At 39.3% G+C, this 14,996-nt stretch overlaps 1 protein-coding gene across 1 annotated transcript in view; it reads left to right on the top strand.

The window, feature by feature from the left end:
- The first annotated feature begins 3,178 nt into the window (after nucleotides 1-3,178).
- ZNF385D (zinc finger protein 385D) overlaps nucleotides 3,179-14,996 on the top strand; it is a 166,542-nt gene continuing 154,724 nt past the window's right edge. Inside the window, exon 1 of the mRNA XM_009329513.1 lies at nucleotides 3,179-3,243. Within this exon, the coding sequence (XP_009327788.1) occupies nucleotides 3,222-3,243 (22 nt within the window). The 5' untranslated portion in view covers nucleotides 3,179-3,221. The remainder of the gene's footprint in view (nucleotides 3,244-14,996) is intronic.

Here is a 14,996-nt window from a genome sequence, read left to right as displayed (position 1 = left end):
TCATTCTGCATGATCCTGCATGCCCAGACTGGGTCTACTCAAATCTTCAGACGCACACAAGTGTTTGCTGCTCCTGGCTGTGCTTCCCCAGGGTTGTCTTCAGCAGAGTCCTCAGTGCTTGAGTTAAAACACCAGCCTTTCGGGATTGCAATTACTAAACTAATCCTTGCTTTCACTGACAGTGACAATATCCCACTCTGGGAATAAAATTTATTCTTTGTCCCTTGCTTGGAGCTCTACTTCTTTTTGCAGTTTATTAATGTTGTATGTGTGTAAATGAAAGCAGAGTTTGGCATGGAGTATGTGAATTTGGGCTGTGAAAGCTTTCCAGGAGAGACCACCAGTGATTTTTCCCTCCTCCCTTGCATTTGTTCCATAGTTGAAATGCAAAGAAATTAAAGAAAACTTCTTATTTTAGTTTCTCTTTGGCTACTTTGATTGTATGCTTATTGTAAGAACACAAGATGCAATAAGGGGAGGAGATGGTTCTGATTGTTTTGCATCCTAAAGGGGAAAACAAAAGTGGAGGTAACGTTGGGAACTGAGTAGTGGAGAATACATCGGTCTGTGTGGTGCTTTGCTGTTTATGCTTCCTGAGGAGCTGACCTGCCATCAGACTCCTCCGAATTGCTACAGGTATTGTAACAGAGCAGCCAGCTCAAGAAGGGATGTTTAAAGGCAGCATGGTTGCTGCCTGACCACTAATGGTACGTCTACACAGACATGTATCCAGGCTCTCAGCTGGCCAGCTGACGGCACAAATCAGCAAGGCATATCAGCTTGGAGGAACGTCGAGACTGGAGGTAGCCTGCATCTTGCAGGGTCTGATTCCCAACAGAATGAGCCCGAGCCTTTCTGTGATAAGGTAGACGCAGCCTAACAGGCAAATGCTGTGCCTGAGTGCAGACTGTCCTAAAGGATGTCACGCAGCGCCTCTGCAAAAGCACTTTGGAGCTAGCAAAGGAGCTGAAGGATTTCACAGTGAATTGATTCTCTGAGCTTTTACCCTCGGTGAAGGGAGGGGAGGGAATGCTTGTGCTGCGGAAGGCTCCGCAATATAGTAGAATAGTAGCTTATATCTACTGATCAGAGAACATGAGAGTGGCTCAGCTGAGATATTTTAAACCAGCCTTTGAGGGTGGTATTTTCTCCTCTAGTGAGGTGTCCTTCCTTGTACAGTAGAACTGAATGAACATTATAATGATGAAATAGAGGAAAGGAAGGTGCCATGAATACCTTCTGTTACTTGCTGTCCAAACCCTCTAGTTAAAATACAGGCCGTGGTTTCTAGACAGCTTCTTTTCTTTTTTTCAGGGGTTTCTAGGTAGTATTTCTTCACTGTGATTTAGACTTTGCTCAACTGAAGCTGCTGTTGGTCAGTTTGAACCATGCAAGAAATCTTGATCTTCCTACCTCACGCACTATGGCCTCAAAGCGTGCTCCCGCACTGTGTGCTTCTTAGTTGTGAAGCAAAATTTATTTTGGAGTTTATCTGTGTACTGTTTCTCTCTCATTTCAGGCATGCCTCTTCTTAGCGGCAGATGGAATAAGAAAGGGCACTGAGAAAGGCTAGGCATCAGAAATGGAGAGCTGTGGAATTGCCAGTGAGGGACAGGACTCAAATTCATGTCCCAGTTGCCCCCGGCAGTGTTTAATCTCGGTGACTTTCATACAGGTAGCATGAAACCTTGTGAGAGCAATGCAGCAGAGGACTCTTGCTGAGAGATGCATAGCGGTGATGTGCACCAGGGCTCTTAACTCTTCTGCTGGAATTGGAGCATTCCTTGGCTGCTGTGCTGGTGGAATAATTTTGCCCTAAGTGATTGGGCCTCGTGAAATAGTAGTTACTGTGTGGAGTTTTACAAATAAGAAGTAGGGCTTTAAATGAATTATACCCGTCATCCTCTTTCCTGTAGAATGAAAGCATTTATCCCATTAGATCCTATTATAATGAAATAAACACTTCAGCATACTGTCCATTATTTTTTACCTTTATTAAATTTAAGTGTATTATCAGTGATGCATGCCAGACTGACAGCAGGAAACCGATGTCCTCTATTGATTCATAGAAGAGGCATAATACGTGCATAAATACAGACCGCATCGTCTTCACCATGCTGCCACACCGGTGTGTGTCAGATCCATCCCGGGGCACTACGTGTAGATGGTGGAGGGTAATTCGGTATTTCTTTGGTCTTTCTTCCTCTGAAGTTGCTACTAGTTCGTATAGCAGCAGGGACTGTGTGGGGACCTATTTACAACAAACTTAGGACCACTCCATTTGTCACAGGACAATAAAATAGCTACCAGCTGCTAACGACTTATCAACCTGGACCGGAAAGGAACTGGAGATCTGGAGGGTGAAAGGTTGTAAACTCCATTACAAATCCTCGCTGTCATATATCTCCTGTCCTCACACTTTGTTATTCATGCGAAGAAATCATAGTTTAAAAAAAATCAGTTCAGCTCTATTGAAATTGGACTACCTATTTGTCAGTTGTTTTTTAAAAATAGAAACAGACTGAGCTTTATCCAACATTCGGATTAAAATCATTTATTGAAATGGAACAATTGATTTGGGGGGGAAATGAAAAAAAAGTCCTAGGGAGACATGACCTCGCAAAGTGCCAAGCATCTTTATCTTCTACTGAAGTTGGGGAATCAGGGCGCTCGGGGCTTCTCCTGGAGCCTGCCCTTCAAAGAAAAATACGCTAACAATATACGCTTTGTCTTTCCCATCTATTATGTAATTGAGCACGTTATGTCACTGAATGCGTTTGCTGCCAAAAAAAAAAAAAGGAAAAGAAAAAAAAAATACGTACCATTTTAGAAGGGCTTTTTTTTTTTTTTCCCCAAGCCAGAGTTAGGTTAACCAGGATATTAAAGCACGTCGTTGCAAGCCTGCTAAAGAAAAGATCTGTTTGTAGTACTCTTAGTCCTGATGTCACAGGCACAGCAAGGACATCAGAAGGAGGAGTCAGATTACAGTAAGAATGGGCAGTGCAGCATGCAGCCGGAGTAAACGCTAAATCAGACAGGGATTGTATCAGGGATAAGACTGCCTGCAAAGCGCTCATCCTGAGGAGGCACACTGCTCACTCACGCTTCTTGTGCTGGGAAATTTCCACATAATGTAGAATGAAAGAGCTCTGTTTTACATGTCAGCCCTGTGCGGGAGCTAATGCTGAATACACAGCGGTGGGATCCTGACTGCATGATTAATGAGAAACATAATGTATTTTGGTAAGTGTTAACTGTGATGTAATTCTGCTTCTGCTCACATTATCAATAGGAGTGATTATTACAGATTTCGATTCAAGAACATTTCGTGCTGGCATGCACCTAAAACTGACAACTGGGGAATCCTGTCGGCTGTGCAGTTTGAAAGGATTCCATTGTCTGGGAAATTTTCTGTTTGAGTGGGCTACCGCGTAGTTTTAGCAGCTTGAAAAATAAGCTAGATGGGATGAACACATCCTAGGTTTGTTTTATGTGAACTTGTGTTTCATCTGCCGAGAGAGGATGAGAAATGGTTGTGAGGCATGGGAAGTTTTAGACGAACTTAATGTAATGGACGAGCTGCTACTGCACTGTCTGTGGTGGGGAGGCACAGTAAGCCTTAGTATTTCATTCAGCTTTTAGTTTGAAGAATTCAAAGATACAAAGGCAAAACAATGCTTTATTTGCAGTGGTGTGTTTGCCGAGTACACTGCATTATGCTGATCACCGGTGTGGGGTTGGCTCCTAGCATACCACGAAATGCATATTATTTTAAGCCTTTAGAGGTCTCAGAGCTGTTAAATATTTGTGCAGAGTTTAATTTTGTTGCTTGATGGAAATCTTCCTTAGGCTTACAGCTGAGCTGGCTGCATAGCCTAAAAACATGCTGGAGCGTAGAGCTATGTCTAAGCAATGTAGTGCTGCAGTACTGGGCTGAGATGTACAATTGCAATATAATGCTGCAAGTTAGTGCTGCTAAATAGCACAAAAAAAAAAAAAAAAAAGAAAATTTGGTGGTGTGATGGAAAAATACTATTCTTGGCTACTTGAAATCTCATCTAGCCTCAGTGTTAATTTATAGCTGCATAATACTTAGAATGAACACAGAGCAGAGTTGGAGGATTTCTGGGACATTCAGCAGCTTTCTCAGTTTCATTAAATATTGAATCAGGAGTTCACTTCAAGCTTTAAGAGAAGAACTTTTGTAATACTCTGAGCCCTGTCACTGAAGTACTATGCTTTATGACATGCTAAGCATTATTTTCTTATTTTCATAAAACTAAAAATATTGGGGTGGGGGGGTGTCTTTAACAGTGAAACCCATCAATTATGAAAGCAGATTGATTTTGATGTAAACTGTCCTAACAGAAAAAATATAAATTGGCTGAGTTGTCAGAACTGCTCAGAGTCCCTTTCAAAGATAAATTTGCAATGTTTTAGCTTTACTACATTTTTCCAAAGACTGAGGAAGAATAGACAAGCATTATGGTTTTAGGTTTGAGTAATTTGGATTAAGTCTCTTCACCATTAAAAATGTGGCGTTAGGTTAATTTTTTGCTCATTTCTTTTGGCTTATTTTTCTACCTTTAATACCATTGCAAGCGCGAGATGGGTTTTATTTTTTTACAGTCAGTTTTGCAACAATTGCCTGTGTGACTAGGATTAGAAGTTACAGTTTCCTGAAGTTATACGGGTTAGGGTATTAGGTATATGTTAGCTGGATGGTACTTAATTTTATCATTTTTTTTTCTGTCTGTAATTTTCAGAAACATGTAATGGTGATCAAACTTATTTTGCTGTTACTTCGAAAAAATACAAACCGCTGTTTGACATGCTTATTTGTTTTCTGGTGCAACACAAGTTTTTAATTGGAACAAACTGGATTGTGCTTTCTCTCTGCTTTGTAGGAAATTTCACTTCTGAGCGCAGAGCTGAAAGTTTCTGTTAGGCAGGTTGTTGGTCTGCTTTGTTCAGTCTGAAACTTCCTTTAATATTAAGTTTTAAATGAATGTTCTTGTTTCTGTCTTTTGCATAACAAAGCATGAGCTAATGGGGATAATGTTTACCTGTGGTTGTTCTGGGTGTTTTCCTGCTCTGTCTGGGAGAAGCCAGAACGTCTGTAATCTCACCTGTGCCTGTAGTAACACTTACTGCACAAAGCAGTATTGCACAGAGCCGGAGGAAAGCTTGACTGTGTACATCGCACACCTACTTTGACTTAAAATTGCTATAGCCATCACATAGAAAATATCAGAATTTTATATTTTCTGAGGGGAAAAAAAATAATTTCCTTTTAATATTAGTAAAGAATTCTGTGGTATTTTTTTCTCTGTGCATGCTACCACTATTGGGCCACCTAAAGAATAGGAAGGGAAGAAAAGGAAGGCATTTCTGTATGTTTGTATGCATCTTGCTTGTTTCTCTGGGCCTTCTTGTCTAATTGCTGCTGATGTAAGGTGGCGGAGTGGGAACACACGTGTACAGTGTTAAGGTTGAAATAAATACTGAAATAATTACCGTGGAAAGCAAGACCTAACCCTCTGAAAGTATTATTCTTATAGAGCAAGTATTAATGGGTGAAGTGAGTTTCTTAACCATCAGAGAGAAAAGTTGCTGAATTCAGGAATCGGTAATAGCGTTTCTTGCTCTCTTTAAAGCTGTAGCCTCCAAGAAGATTTTGGGCTGAGATATTCTACTCCTCTACTTCATTCCACTATGTATATTCTATTATTTGAGCTGAGCCTTCAAATAATTAAACTTATTGTGACCCTTCTAATTACATGAGTCTTTCTTTTACATTGCACCAGAATTTTGATGGAGTGGTTTTAATAACTGCTAATTTTCAGTCACCGTGTGTGCTTTAGAGTTTGTTGTTTGGTCACCGTGGATACATTTGTTACTTATTGTATTGGTTTTGCATTCATCATTTCGAGTTGAACAGAAATATGGAATTGTAATAATAATAAAAATCCTACAAAACGATGTAGTGTATTTTATAAACTAAGCCGAAAGCCAATGACAATAATAAATTTCTGTTGTTTTAATAGGTAGACGTTTTGCACTTAAAAACATACATACCTACCCCAAAGCAACTTTTGCTTGCTTTTATCATCGAGTTAATAATTTAGCATAAGATAAAAGTCAGTTGCCACCATTCTCAGCAGCTCCGAGAGGAGAAACAGTGGGTGGCTGTCAGTGCCACAGCGCTGATGTTGCACGCTGATAACAGGGGACCTCCTCTAGTCCTGCTCAACACGAGGGCTCTGCTGTGGCCGATGGTCATAGCTGGACGCTGCCATCTCTACCTTAAAAGGTCCTGCCGGCCGCTGCTGCCTTGGCTCGGCCACCTCGCCGGCGTCGTGCCTTCCTCGGCCCGGCAGCGCGGGCGGCTCGTGGGAGCTGGCTCATCCTGCGAGTGTGATGGCCCCCATGGCCACCCCTCGGGCTGGGTGGCCAGTCTGTTCGGGTCAGGTGGAAAGCGCTCTTCGCCCTTCAGGAGGTGAAGGGGGAGAGCTTTTGGTGTGTGCCGTGCACCGGCGCCGTACGCGACGGCCGTTGAACCGGAGGAAACGCTGCAGTGATATTGCAGTTGTGGGACAGTGAGCACTGGTCCTGAGGGCTCGGTAAACCCCAACTGGAATTGAGAGGGAAGCCAATCCTCCACCCCCACTGCCAAAAATCCACTCCTCTGCACGCCCCCATACCTTGCCCTTACTGAAGAAGCACAACCGAAAAAAGAACTAAAATTAAAATTAACAAGAAAAGGGGTGTGGGGGGGGAAGAGAACCTTGTACTTTTCCTTTTTTTTTTTTTAATTTTTTTTCCTTCCCTCCCTGCCCTCTTGAGGACCTATTACTGTTTTAAGTAACTTCTGTTCTCAATGTTTCTGTTCACATTATACAGGAAAACTAATATATTGGGGTGGAAATGAATATCCTATGGGATAAAATAATAGAACTATTAAGGGGAAGAAACAAACGATTTTTGCCTGAAAATGCCATCACATTTCTGTTTGCATGTTGGCTGTTTTCATTTTTGGTGGGGTTTCTTCAGTCAGTGTTGTAGAGTGTAGTAATTCATCTGCATACATACTACTATTCTGAGTATCACTTTTTATTTCTGGAACACTTTCTTGCAGAAGAGATTCATGCTGGATGAGTCATGGAAGAAAACATACCCCCCCCACACCCCAAATCTCACCACCTCTTTAAAGAAAACACACATTGTACAAACCAACCAACCAACCAAAAAAAACTGTTTCAGCAGTTTCAGTGAAAATATTTAGTTGTCACCTGTTTGTTTTTAGGAGATTATATTTCCTTCTAGGTTAGACACTGTGGAGGCCTTTCGTAGCGTTTCTGTTTGTCTTCATTTAAGGCAGGAGGAATCGGTGATGATAAGGCTGTGCTTTTAACACAGTATTTAACAGTATTTCTGTTTTGAGAAATACAGATACTGGATTATTAACTGTGTTTTATCACCAGCCATCTGCAATAAGAAAGTGTAGTTAATATATAATGGATGCTGCATGTGACAGAAGAATTCAGCAGAGCAAGCCAATATATAGGATCTTGAAATCTGCGGGAGCCTGATGTTTATACCTGGAATGATACAGCCTCCTGGGCAGTGAAGTTCATATCTTGAAGCACTGAATAACCATTAATCCATGTATACATAATAATAATAATAATAATAAAATCCTGTTTGAACTTACAATCTAGCACAGAGCAGTTTCTGTACCCTTTTAGATTCTGTTACAGAAACTGTTCCTTTAAAATACCTCTAGATATATCCAGTATATTGCCATAAGTAAAGGGTGATTTCACCATTTCACACACACAAAAAAAGCATTCCCAGTGTTACCCTTCTTGTGGGTGGCAGAATTGCTCCAAAACCAAAATCAGAATTAATGGTTTCTTGCTTCATTAGAGAAGATTAGATCACAGTTGCTTCAGCTGAAGGTCCTTTAACAGAAAGTGTGTCTGTCTGTGCGCGCACATCCATATGTGAATGTGTGTGTATATGTTTTAACTGGGATGACTGTGGAATCTAATCCTGCATCCTTTCGTAATGAATGTCTTGCTTCTGTTAAGAAATGAAATGTTAAGTAGAAACCGGATTTTTAAAATTTTCATTATGTCATGCCTCTGTCCTTTTAATTCTTTTTTCCTAAAAGACAATTCATATAAATTATTTTTATAAAGTATTGTAAAATAATGAGAGCCTTTGAGTGCAGAATTATCTCAGAGTCATATGGCTTCTACCTCTCTGTGCCTGTGTGCAAATATCCTTCCATCTTATTCTGATTTTGTTTTATAACCTGGTGGCAGTTCTAGAAATTCTTGCAATTACAAAAATGTTAATCGGGTTACAGGAATCCTTTCTAAGCTTTTGCCTCTCATTGCACAAAAGAAGATGGTGGTACTTGAAGAAGAAGAAATATATTTGGACTTGATAAAGGAAATATTTCAATTTCATATTATCATGAAAAGTTCTTGAAATACAGTAGAGGTCATAAGGGCTTCAGTTTTAAAAAGGGGTTATTACATGTAATATACTGCAAAGATTAGTTTTGCAGCTGAAATTGCATAGATGATTGGTAACATTCAGAGAAAATACAGCAAAAGAGGTTGGCTAGAAATACCAAAGCGTGAAGTGTCTGAGATTGTACTTGACTCAAATTGCTGGGGTTGAAAGTGTATTCTCAGTGATTTTAGCAACACATTTCTGCAAAGTCTACTTAGGGGTGAAAAATCTAATACATGAAGCTGCATTATTGGCATGCTCATATATTGACCTACTTGCCCATTTTGTTGACCGCTTCTTTCAGTTCATCAGTCTGATGCTCATGAACATGTTCCCCTCAAACAATTTTTTTTTTTTTTTTTTTTTTTTTGCTTTGTACATATGCACCATAAAGAGTTACTCCAATCATAAGCATGGCATGACAGCTTAAAGAAGTTGGCAAGGGTCTGGATCAAATGTGAAATAAGAAAATGCAACTGTAATTTGAAATTGGAATTGTAAGGAAGGCTTTTTTGAAAGTTCAATTACTATATACTCTTGCCTCTTGTTAACATCTATGATAATACGGCTCTGTCTCTTTTGATGCTTAAAATTATGTCCATTTAAACTTTAGGTTTGAAAAAAAAAGGTAAGACATCTTGCATCCTTATCTAGAGCATTTAAACGAAAGCATTTGTTCTCGCTCTATTTTTTTTTTCTTTTTTATTTTTTTCCCTATTTCTGCTTTGGCAAAGGTCACAACTATTTTAAAAAGTTGGGGTTAGATCAATCTATTTCTTTTTTAATGCCTCCGCTAGCTGACTGAACCAGTTGTTTGGAAATCATGGGAAATTCTTTCATCACTATGGGATCAGGTCCTGGCTCTATTACCCAGCCAACTAATTTACTCTGTTTTATAGTCCCTGCAGATTTCAGAATTTAAAACCATAATGTACCACTTGCTTTTCACGTAAAGCTTGAAAAGCTCCTGGGGTTTGGTAATGTATAGTATCTTCATCTCTGAAGCAGTTACAGGAGATACAAAAATGATATTGACTGGGAGAGTCTGCTAAATCTGGGTATGGCCGTTTGAAATTTTAGCATACACTTAGGATCTCAGAGGGTTTGGGGTCATATTGGTAATTTTTATACTGTGTATTGTTTATGCGTTCTGTTTATTACAATGCAAACCGGCAATCGCTTCCTCAGTTCTCCTATTCAGAAAACAAGATAGAGCCTAAAAAGTGGGTTTATGTTAGAAAATAATCTCTGAATATTAAAACTGCTTTCTTAAGAACAAAGGAAAAAAGCTAGGCTTAATTTACTCTTTGATTATTACTTCACAGTGGTTCTTCTATTTATTTACTTCTATGTTGTAATTGAAAAAGCAGATGGACAGTACAGTTCATTCAAATGAAAGCCATGAAAATTTTCTGAGCTTCTTTTATTCTTGTTGACCTGGTTTACTCAGTTTGTTTACTATGGAGTGTAGTAAGTTATGAAGATGGAGGGAGATAATGGCTGTGTTTTCCAATACTGTTACCCATCGTTGCACTAGGGATCAATATTGAATGCAAAAAAAAAAAAAAAAAGAAGTCAGAAAACACAGAACCTTGGCAAGATCTGCAATTGTGAATGTACAAGGAAGGAGGAGGTGGGGAGAAAGCCAGTCTTGGCACCGCAAGCAGTATCAGTGCTGTTCTTGCTAAGCCAAGTCATTTTTCAGTAGCGACCTGAGGGTCTACTGTCTCTATAGTGCAATGTTTAGCAAATTAGTTTTTGTTTGCTGGTATTTACCTGTGAAAGCCAATCCCCTCACCTCCTGTCAAAACCAACCACATACCAGGAGCATTTAGTTTGCCAGATATGTGACTATTACGTAGCAAGCACACCACTCCTTTGTTTTTCTATTATTACTGGTAAGTTGTGCTGCTGTGAGCAGCAAATTTTTCAATAGTGGGAAGTTGTGTGAGCTTGTCTGCTTTTAGGTAGCACAGAAAAAAATAGTATCTCTGGCTTCAACCCTTCGTGCAGCATCTGTTTTTTTCGGTAGCCATTTTTATTTCTTTGAGAAGGAAAAACAAACAGGCATACATGAAACTTTACCTAACCTCCTAGTGAACTTTGCAATTCCTGTGTTTGTAAAGGATAAATTCTAACAAGTCAAACAGGCTATAAAATGGTGCGTATGCATATGTGAAGGTATATTTAAATCCTTTCCCTTTTTGTCTCCCTCTCTGACTGAGAGCATGGCAGCCACACGAATATGGGTGCTATAAAGCCGTTGTAGTGCATTATTTCTAGTATCCCTACATGCTTTTAGCGCTCAAGACATGATGTAATCATTTACAAACATTTGTCTCGCCAATCCTGACCACAGTCTGTCTACCTTGTAAAACTGGTTATTTAGTCCTCCTCTCCACATGCAGTGCTAGGGCAGTTGCACTAACCTCCTAATAACACATTTAGTTTCTGTTGGCTCAAATCTTAGCAGCACTGAGTACTTGGAAATTGCGTTGGTCCACACAGTATGATTTTTCTCTCCTCTTTCATTCTTTACTAAGAGAGGTTCTGAATTAACTCTTTTTCTTTTCAATTGGGTCGAAGTAAAATTTCTCAATACATTTATAGATTCCCCGGTGGTTTTCCCTTTTTTTTTTTTTTTTTTTAATCCTTTGCAGTATTTTTATAGAACATAAAAGATACCTTCTTACATAGGTACAGCTAACAAACCTACTCAATGCTAATTAGCAGCCCACCGTTTGGGTTCCTCTGGGTTCAGTAGCAGCTGGACATCTGACATCTCTTTGGATATGTCGTATAGAAAGTACAGTGCCTTGCAGAAATGCCTGTCTATGGTCAGATCCATTGTATATGAGGTGAGTATCCTTCATATTAACATTTAGCTCTACACGCTGTAACAGTGCATGCAGTAGATCACCTTCCCAATACACACAGGTTTTCAAGGTAAAAAGAATCAGTGGCCTTAAAGAGGGCCATTACTACACGTAGATAGCCCACACAGATATGCTCCTTCGCATGAATGAACTTACTGAATATAATAAACACTAAAAGGCTGAAAACACATTAAAAAAAAAATCAAAGCAACATTTGAAATCTCTCTAACAATATAGGTACAATCAAAATGGGACTGTGGAAAACCTTAGAGTGTGTGAAATGTGTATAAATTCTGCTGGCAGAGAAAGGCAGGAAGGCAGCAGGTAAACTGCTGTGGCGTGCTGGTGCTGCAGCGAAATGGTACCGGCAGCACCACCCTGCACAAGCACCCCAAGATGACCGAACAAAACTGCTCCGGTTTGCTCTTAGTGACTAACTTGAAGCAAAATTGTCATCACATGCTATCATCAGCATGCAGGGAAGAAAATTTATTTAAATAGCCTGAAATTAACCTCATGAAGGCAATGAATGATGATGCTATGCGTCACTATGGACACCCAGACAACTCTACAGATTTTAGGAAGATAATACAGATGTGTAGAACATTAGTTTATTTTCATTGCTTATTCACGTATGCCCTGATTTTTTTTTTTCTAAGTTAAATATATCCAGAAATATCAATGTAGGGAGGAAAAGCAGCACAGAACTCTCTCAGGTAGGCAGTACTTGATGATACTTAGCACTGAAAGAACATTAACAATTAATACTCCTAAAATATTCCTCAGTTTATTCTAACAATGTTCATGCAATTTGTATAAGCTTTTTGTGCATTTCTAGTAGGAAAATTTCATCACAGGAATATTCACAAAAATAACAATTGCATGATACTTTATTGTAATTTATTAAAGGAGGTTTTATGTTAAAAGCTATGCCAGCACATTTTCAGCAATATGAAGCTCACTTTAGATTCATCTGGAAACAGAAATAGTGCCATTTGACCTCAGTATATAGTCAAATGAATTATGAATGTTTTATATCAAATATCTGTTTGAGACACCCCAGCTGAGCTAATATCTTCCAAATCACAAAGATAAGAAGAAATAATGTTCATTCTAAATTATTAGCCCTTTTTAGGAAGCTCACAGTAATAGATGGCTAATGTTGTTAAAGAATGTTTAAAATAATAGGTAAGTTAATCTTTTAAGAAATCTTTCCAAGGTGCCTGTGATAAGCAGATCTCCAGTTTTGCAGGTTCTTCTATCTATGTAGCCAACTTCAGTTCTAGTAAATAATGTAGGGAGCTGATTTTGACAGTATATTGATTGAGGTAATATTGATGGTTTGTCTGAAAGAAGTTGGGCAGTTTTTGAAATCTGTTGATACAACGTATGTATGGCAACTGCTAGCAGGTACGAAAAAAAGCTCTTACAAGTTCAAGAATCTTTCAGCAAAAATGGAGCTTTCCTCACTGATACTGTTTTCACTGAGTCAGATCTGTTCTTCATAGTGAAGGAGGAAGTTTTCAGAAAGTAATTATTATTTGTAATGAACTGTGGAAAGTGTTGGACCGTGTTAATAGATTCGCTTGAACTCAATTTCATTTACTGGACCTAACATGCTGAGAAACTTCCATGGCCCCCAGTAAAGTAAGAGTTTCAACTGTGCTGGAAATATTAAATCAGACCTACTTAATTAAGGTAACTGTCAAATAATTTGTAACAGTTGTGTTTAATATCTCCAATAATTTCAAATGTGAATTAAATGCTCTTTAAAATCTTAAATTGATGATCAGCAGTGTAGTCAAACTTTGACAGCCACTTGGGCAGCCAGTCTGGGGGTGGAGGATGCTGGCATGCCCAGCAGCATGGTCGCCATGTGTTTCTTTCTCACCTGCCACCAGCCTGGAATTACAGGAGGGAGAATATCCATTTGGGTTGCAGTTCCTGCTCAAAGAGCTCTTCCCTGTCTCTTTGCCAGAAGAGGCACTGAATGTGATGGAAAGATGAGCTTGGGCAGTTGGATAACTTGAATTGCATTGGCCTTGCATGGGGAGCCCCACTTAGAGGAAGATGCACCTGCAGGAGGGAATGTGCTGCCGCAGGTCTCCCTGTGCTAGAGGAGCTATTGCGGGGGGGGGGGGGGAGACTCCACCAGGTCCCTTGTCCGCCTGAGCTTTGATGGTTTCCATAGAAAGGCTCAGGGATTAACAGGCAATAAAAGCTATCCTGATTTTTTGTTTTTTCAGGAAGTGGTTTTAAACCAACAACCTCTTTTCCAGAAGCTAGCAAGCAGCTCTCAGATACAAACAAAATATAGTCATTATTGCTCTTATTAATTTCTGTTACGAAGTCATCAATGCTGGTAATGATAATATGAAATTCTTAAGTCAACTGAACTATTTAGTTCGATACATCCCTAAGTCCATATCAATTCCCATTCTTATTAAAAAAACAAAACAAAACAAAACAAAACAAAACCCCACCAAAAAAACAAAGCTACCATGACTGCCCTTTTTAGGTTTACATTTGCAAGGAGTTCATCTATGTGGATAGGATGGGGCCTTGCAAGCTTTCCTGTTTATGTACAGGTTATGTAGAGTATCTCTTAATTCACAGTAGTCCTATTTAAATTCTGTTCAGTTTCAAGGGGACAACCTCTCAAGTAATTTGTTGAACTGGAATGCCTTTTTTGTTTCATTAAGGCATGTTATTGGCAATATCATTAAAGAGATCAGGACAATTCAATGAATAGTGTAGTAGTTTATGGTGATTCTTCTCCAGTTAACAGACTCTACATTAGTTAAGCAGAACAGCAGCAGTAAGGAAAAGCTGAGGTTTGTTCTCCACTCCCCCCCCAGGCAGAGGAGGCTTAACGTTTTTCTTAGAGCATCATCTCATACAGCTCTGTTGAAATTTATGATCACAAATCATACCAAGCTATCATTTCTGTGGGTTTGTAGCTCAGCCAGAAAAAGCTGCATGTGGGAGAAGCTCATTTCTATGCTCCAAGATTGTAACATTTCCAATTGTGTGCCTGGAGCTGCTGAACGGACATGTATTAAAATTGTATATGGGTAAGAATTTCTAGTGACAAGGAAACTTTAATTTGTTATTAGAACGTCGGTTTGACTTTTGAATGTGTCATTTTGGAAAGGCCAAATAACTTTATACTGTTGTAATAAATAGTGAATTTGAAATTTATAGTGATTTTAGGGGGAAAGAGATAAAATCTTAACTAAATCATGTCTAATAGGAGGCCATTGCCTATGCACTTAAAGTAAGAGCAATAACTTAAGAAAATATTCTCAAAAATGGATTTCCATGAAAAAAAATTAAAAGGTTTCTAGTCCCCTCAGGTGTGTATGTGCATCCGCTGCCTTACATGTTTTTTCAGTGTGTGGTAACCCTCTGAGAAATAGCTCATGCCACCTTTTCCTAGCTTTCAATGAGGAGGAGGAATCCTGAAGTCATGTGAGTTGGCAAACTTAACAGCAAGGGGCTTTTTAGGAGTAGTCTTTTGGGCTTTTTTTGGGGGAAAAAAAAAAAATTGGGGTTAAAACCAACTTGCTTACAGCTGCAGAGGAAGTTGTAGGG

Source organism: Pygoscelis adeliae, unplaced genomic scaffold (assembly GCF_000699105.1).
Source record: "Pygoscelis adeliae isolate BGI_AS28 unplaced genomic scaffold, ASM69910v1 Scaffold8, whole genome shotgun sequence".
In the NCBI taxonomy this organism is placed as follows: Eukaryota; Metazoa; Chordata; class Aves; order Sphenisciformes; family Spheniscidae; genus Pygoscelis; species Pygoscelis adeliae.
This window is presented reverse-complemented; position numbering and strand designations above follow the sequence as displayed.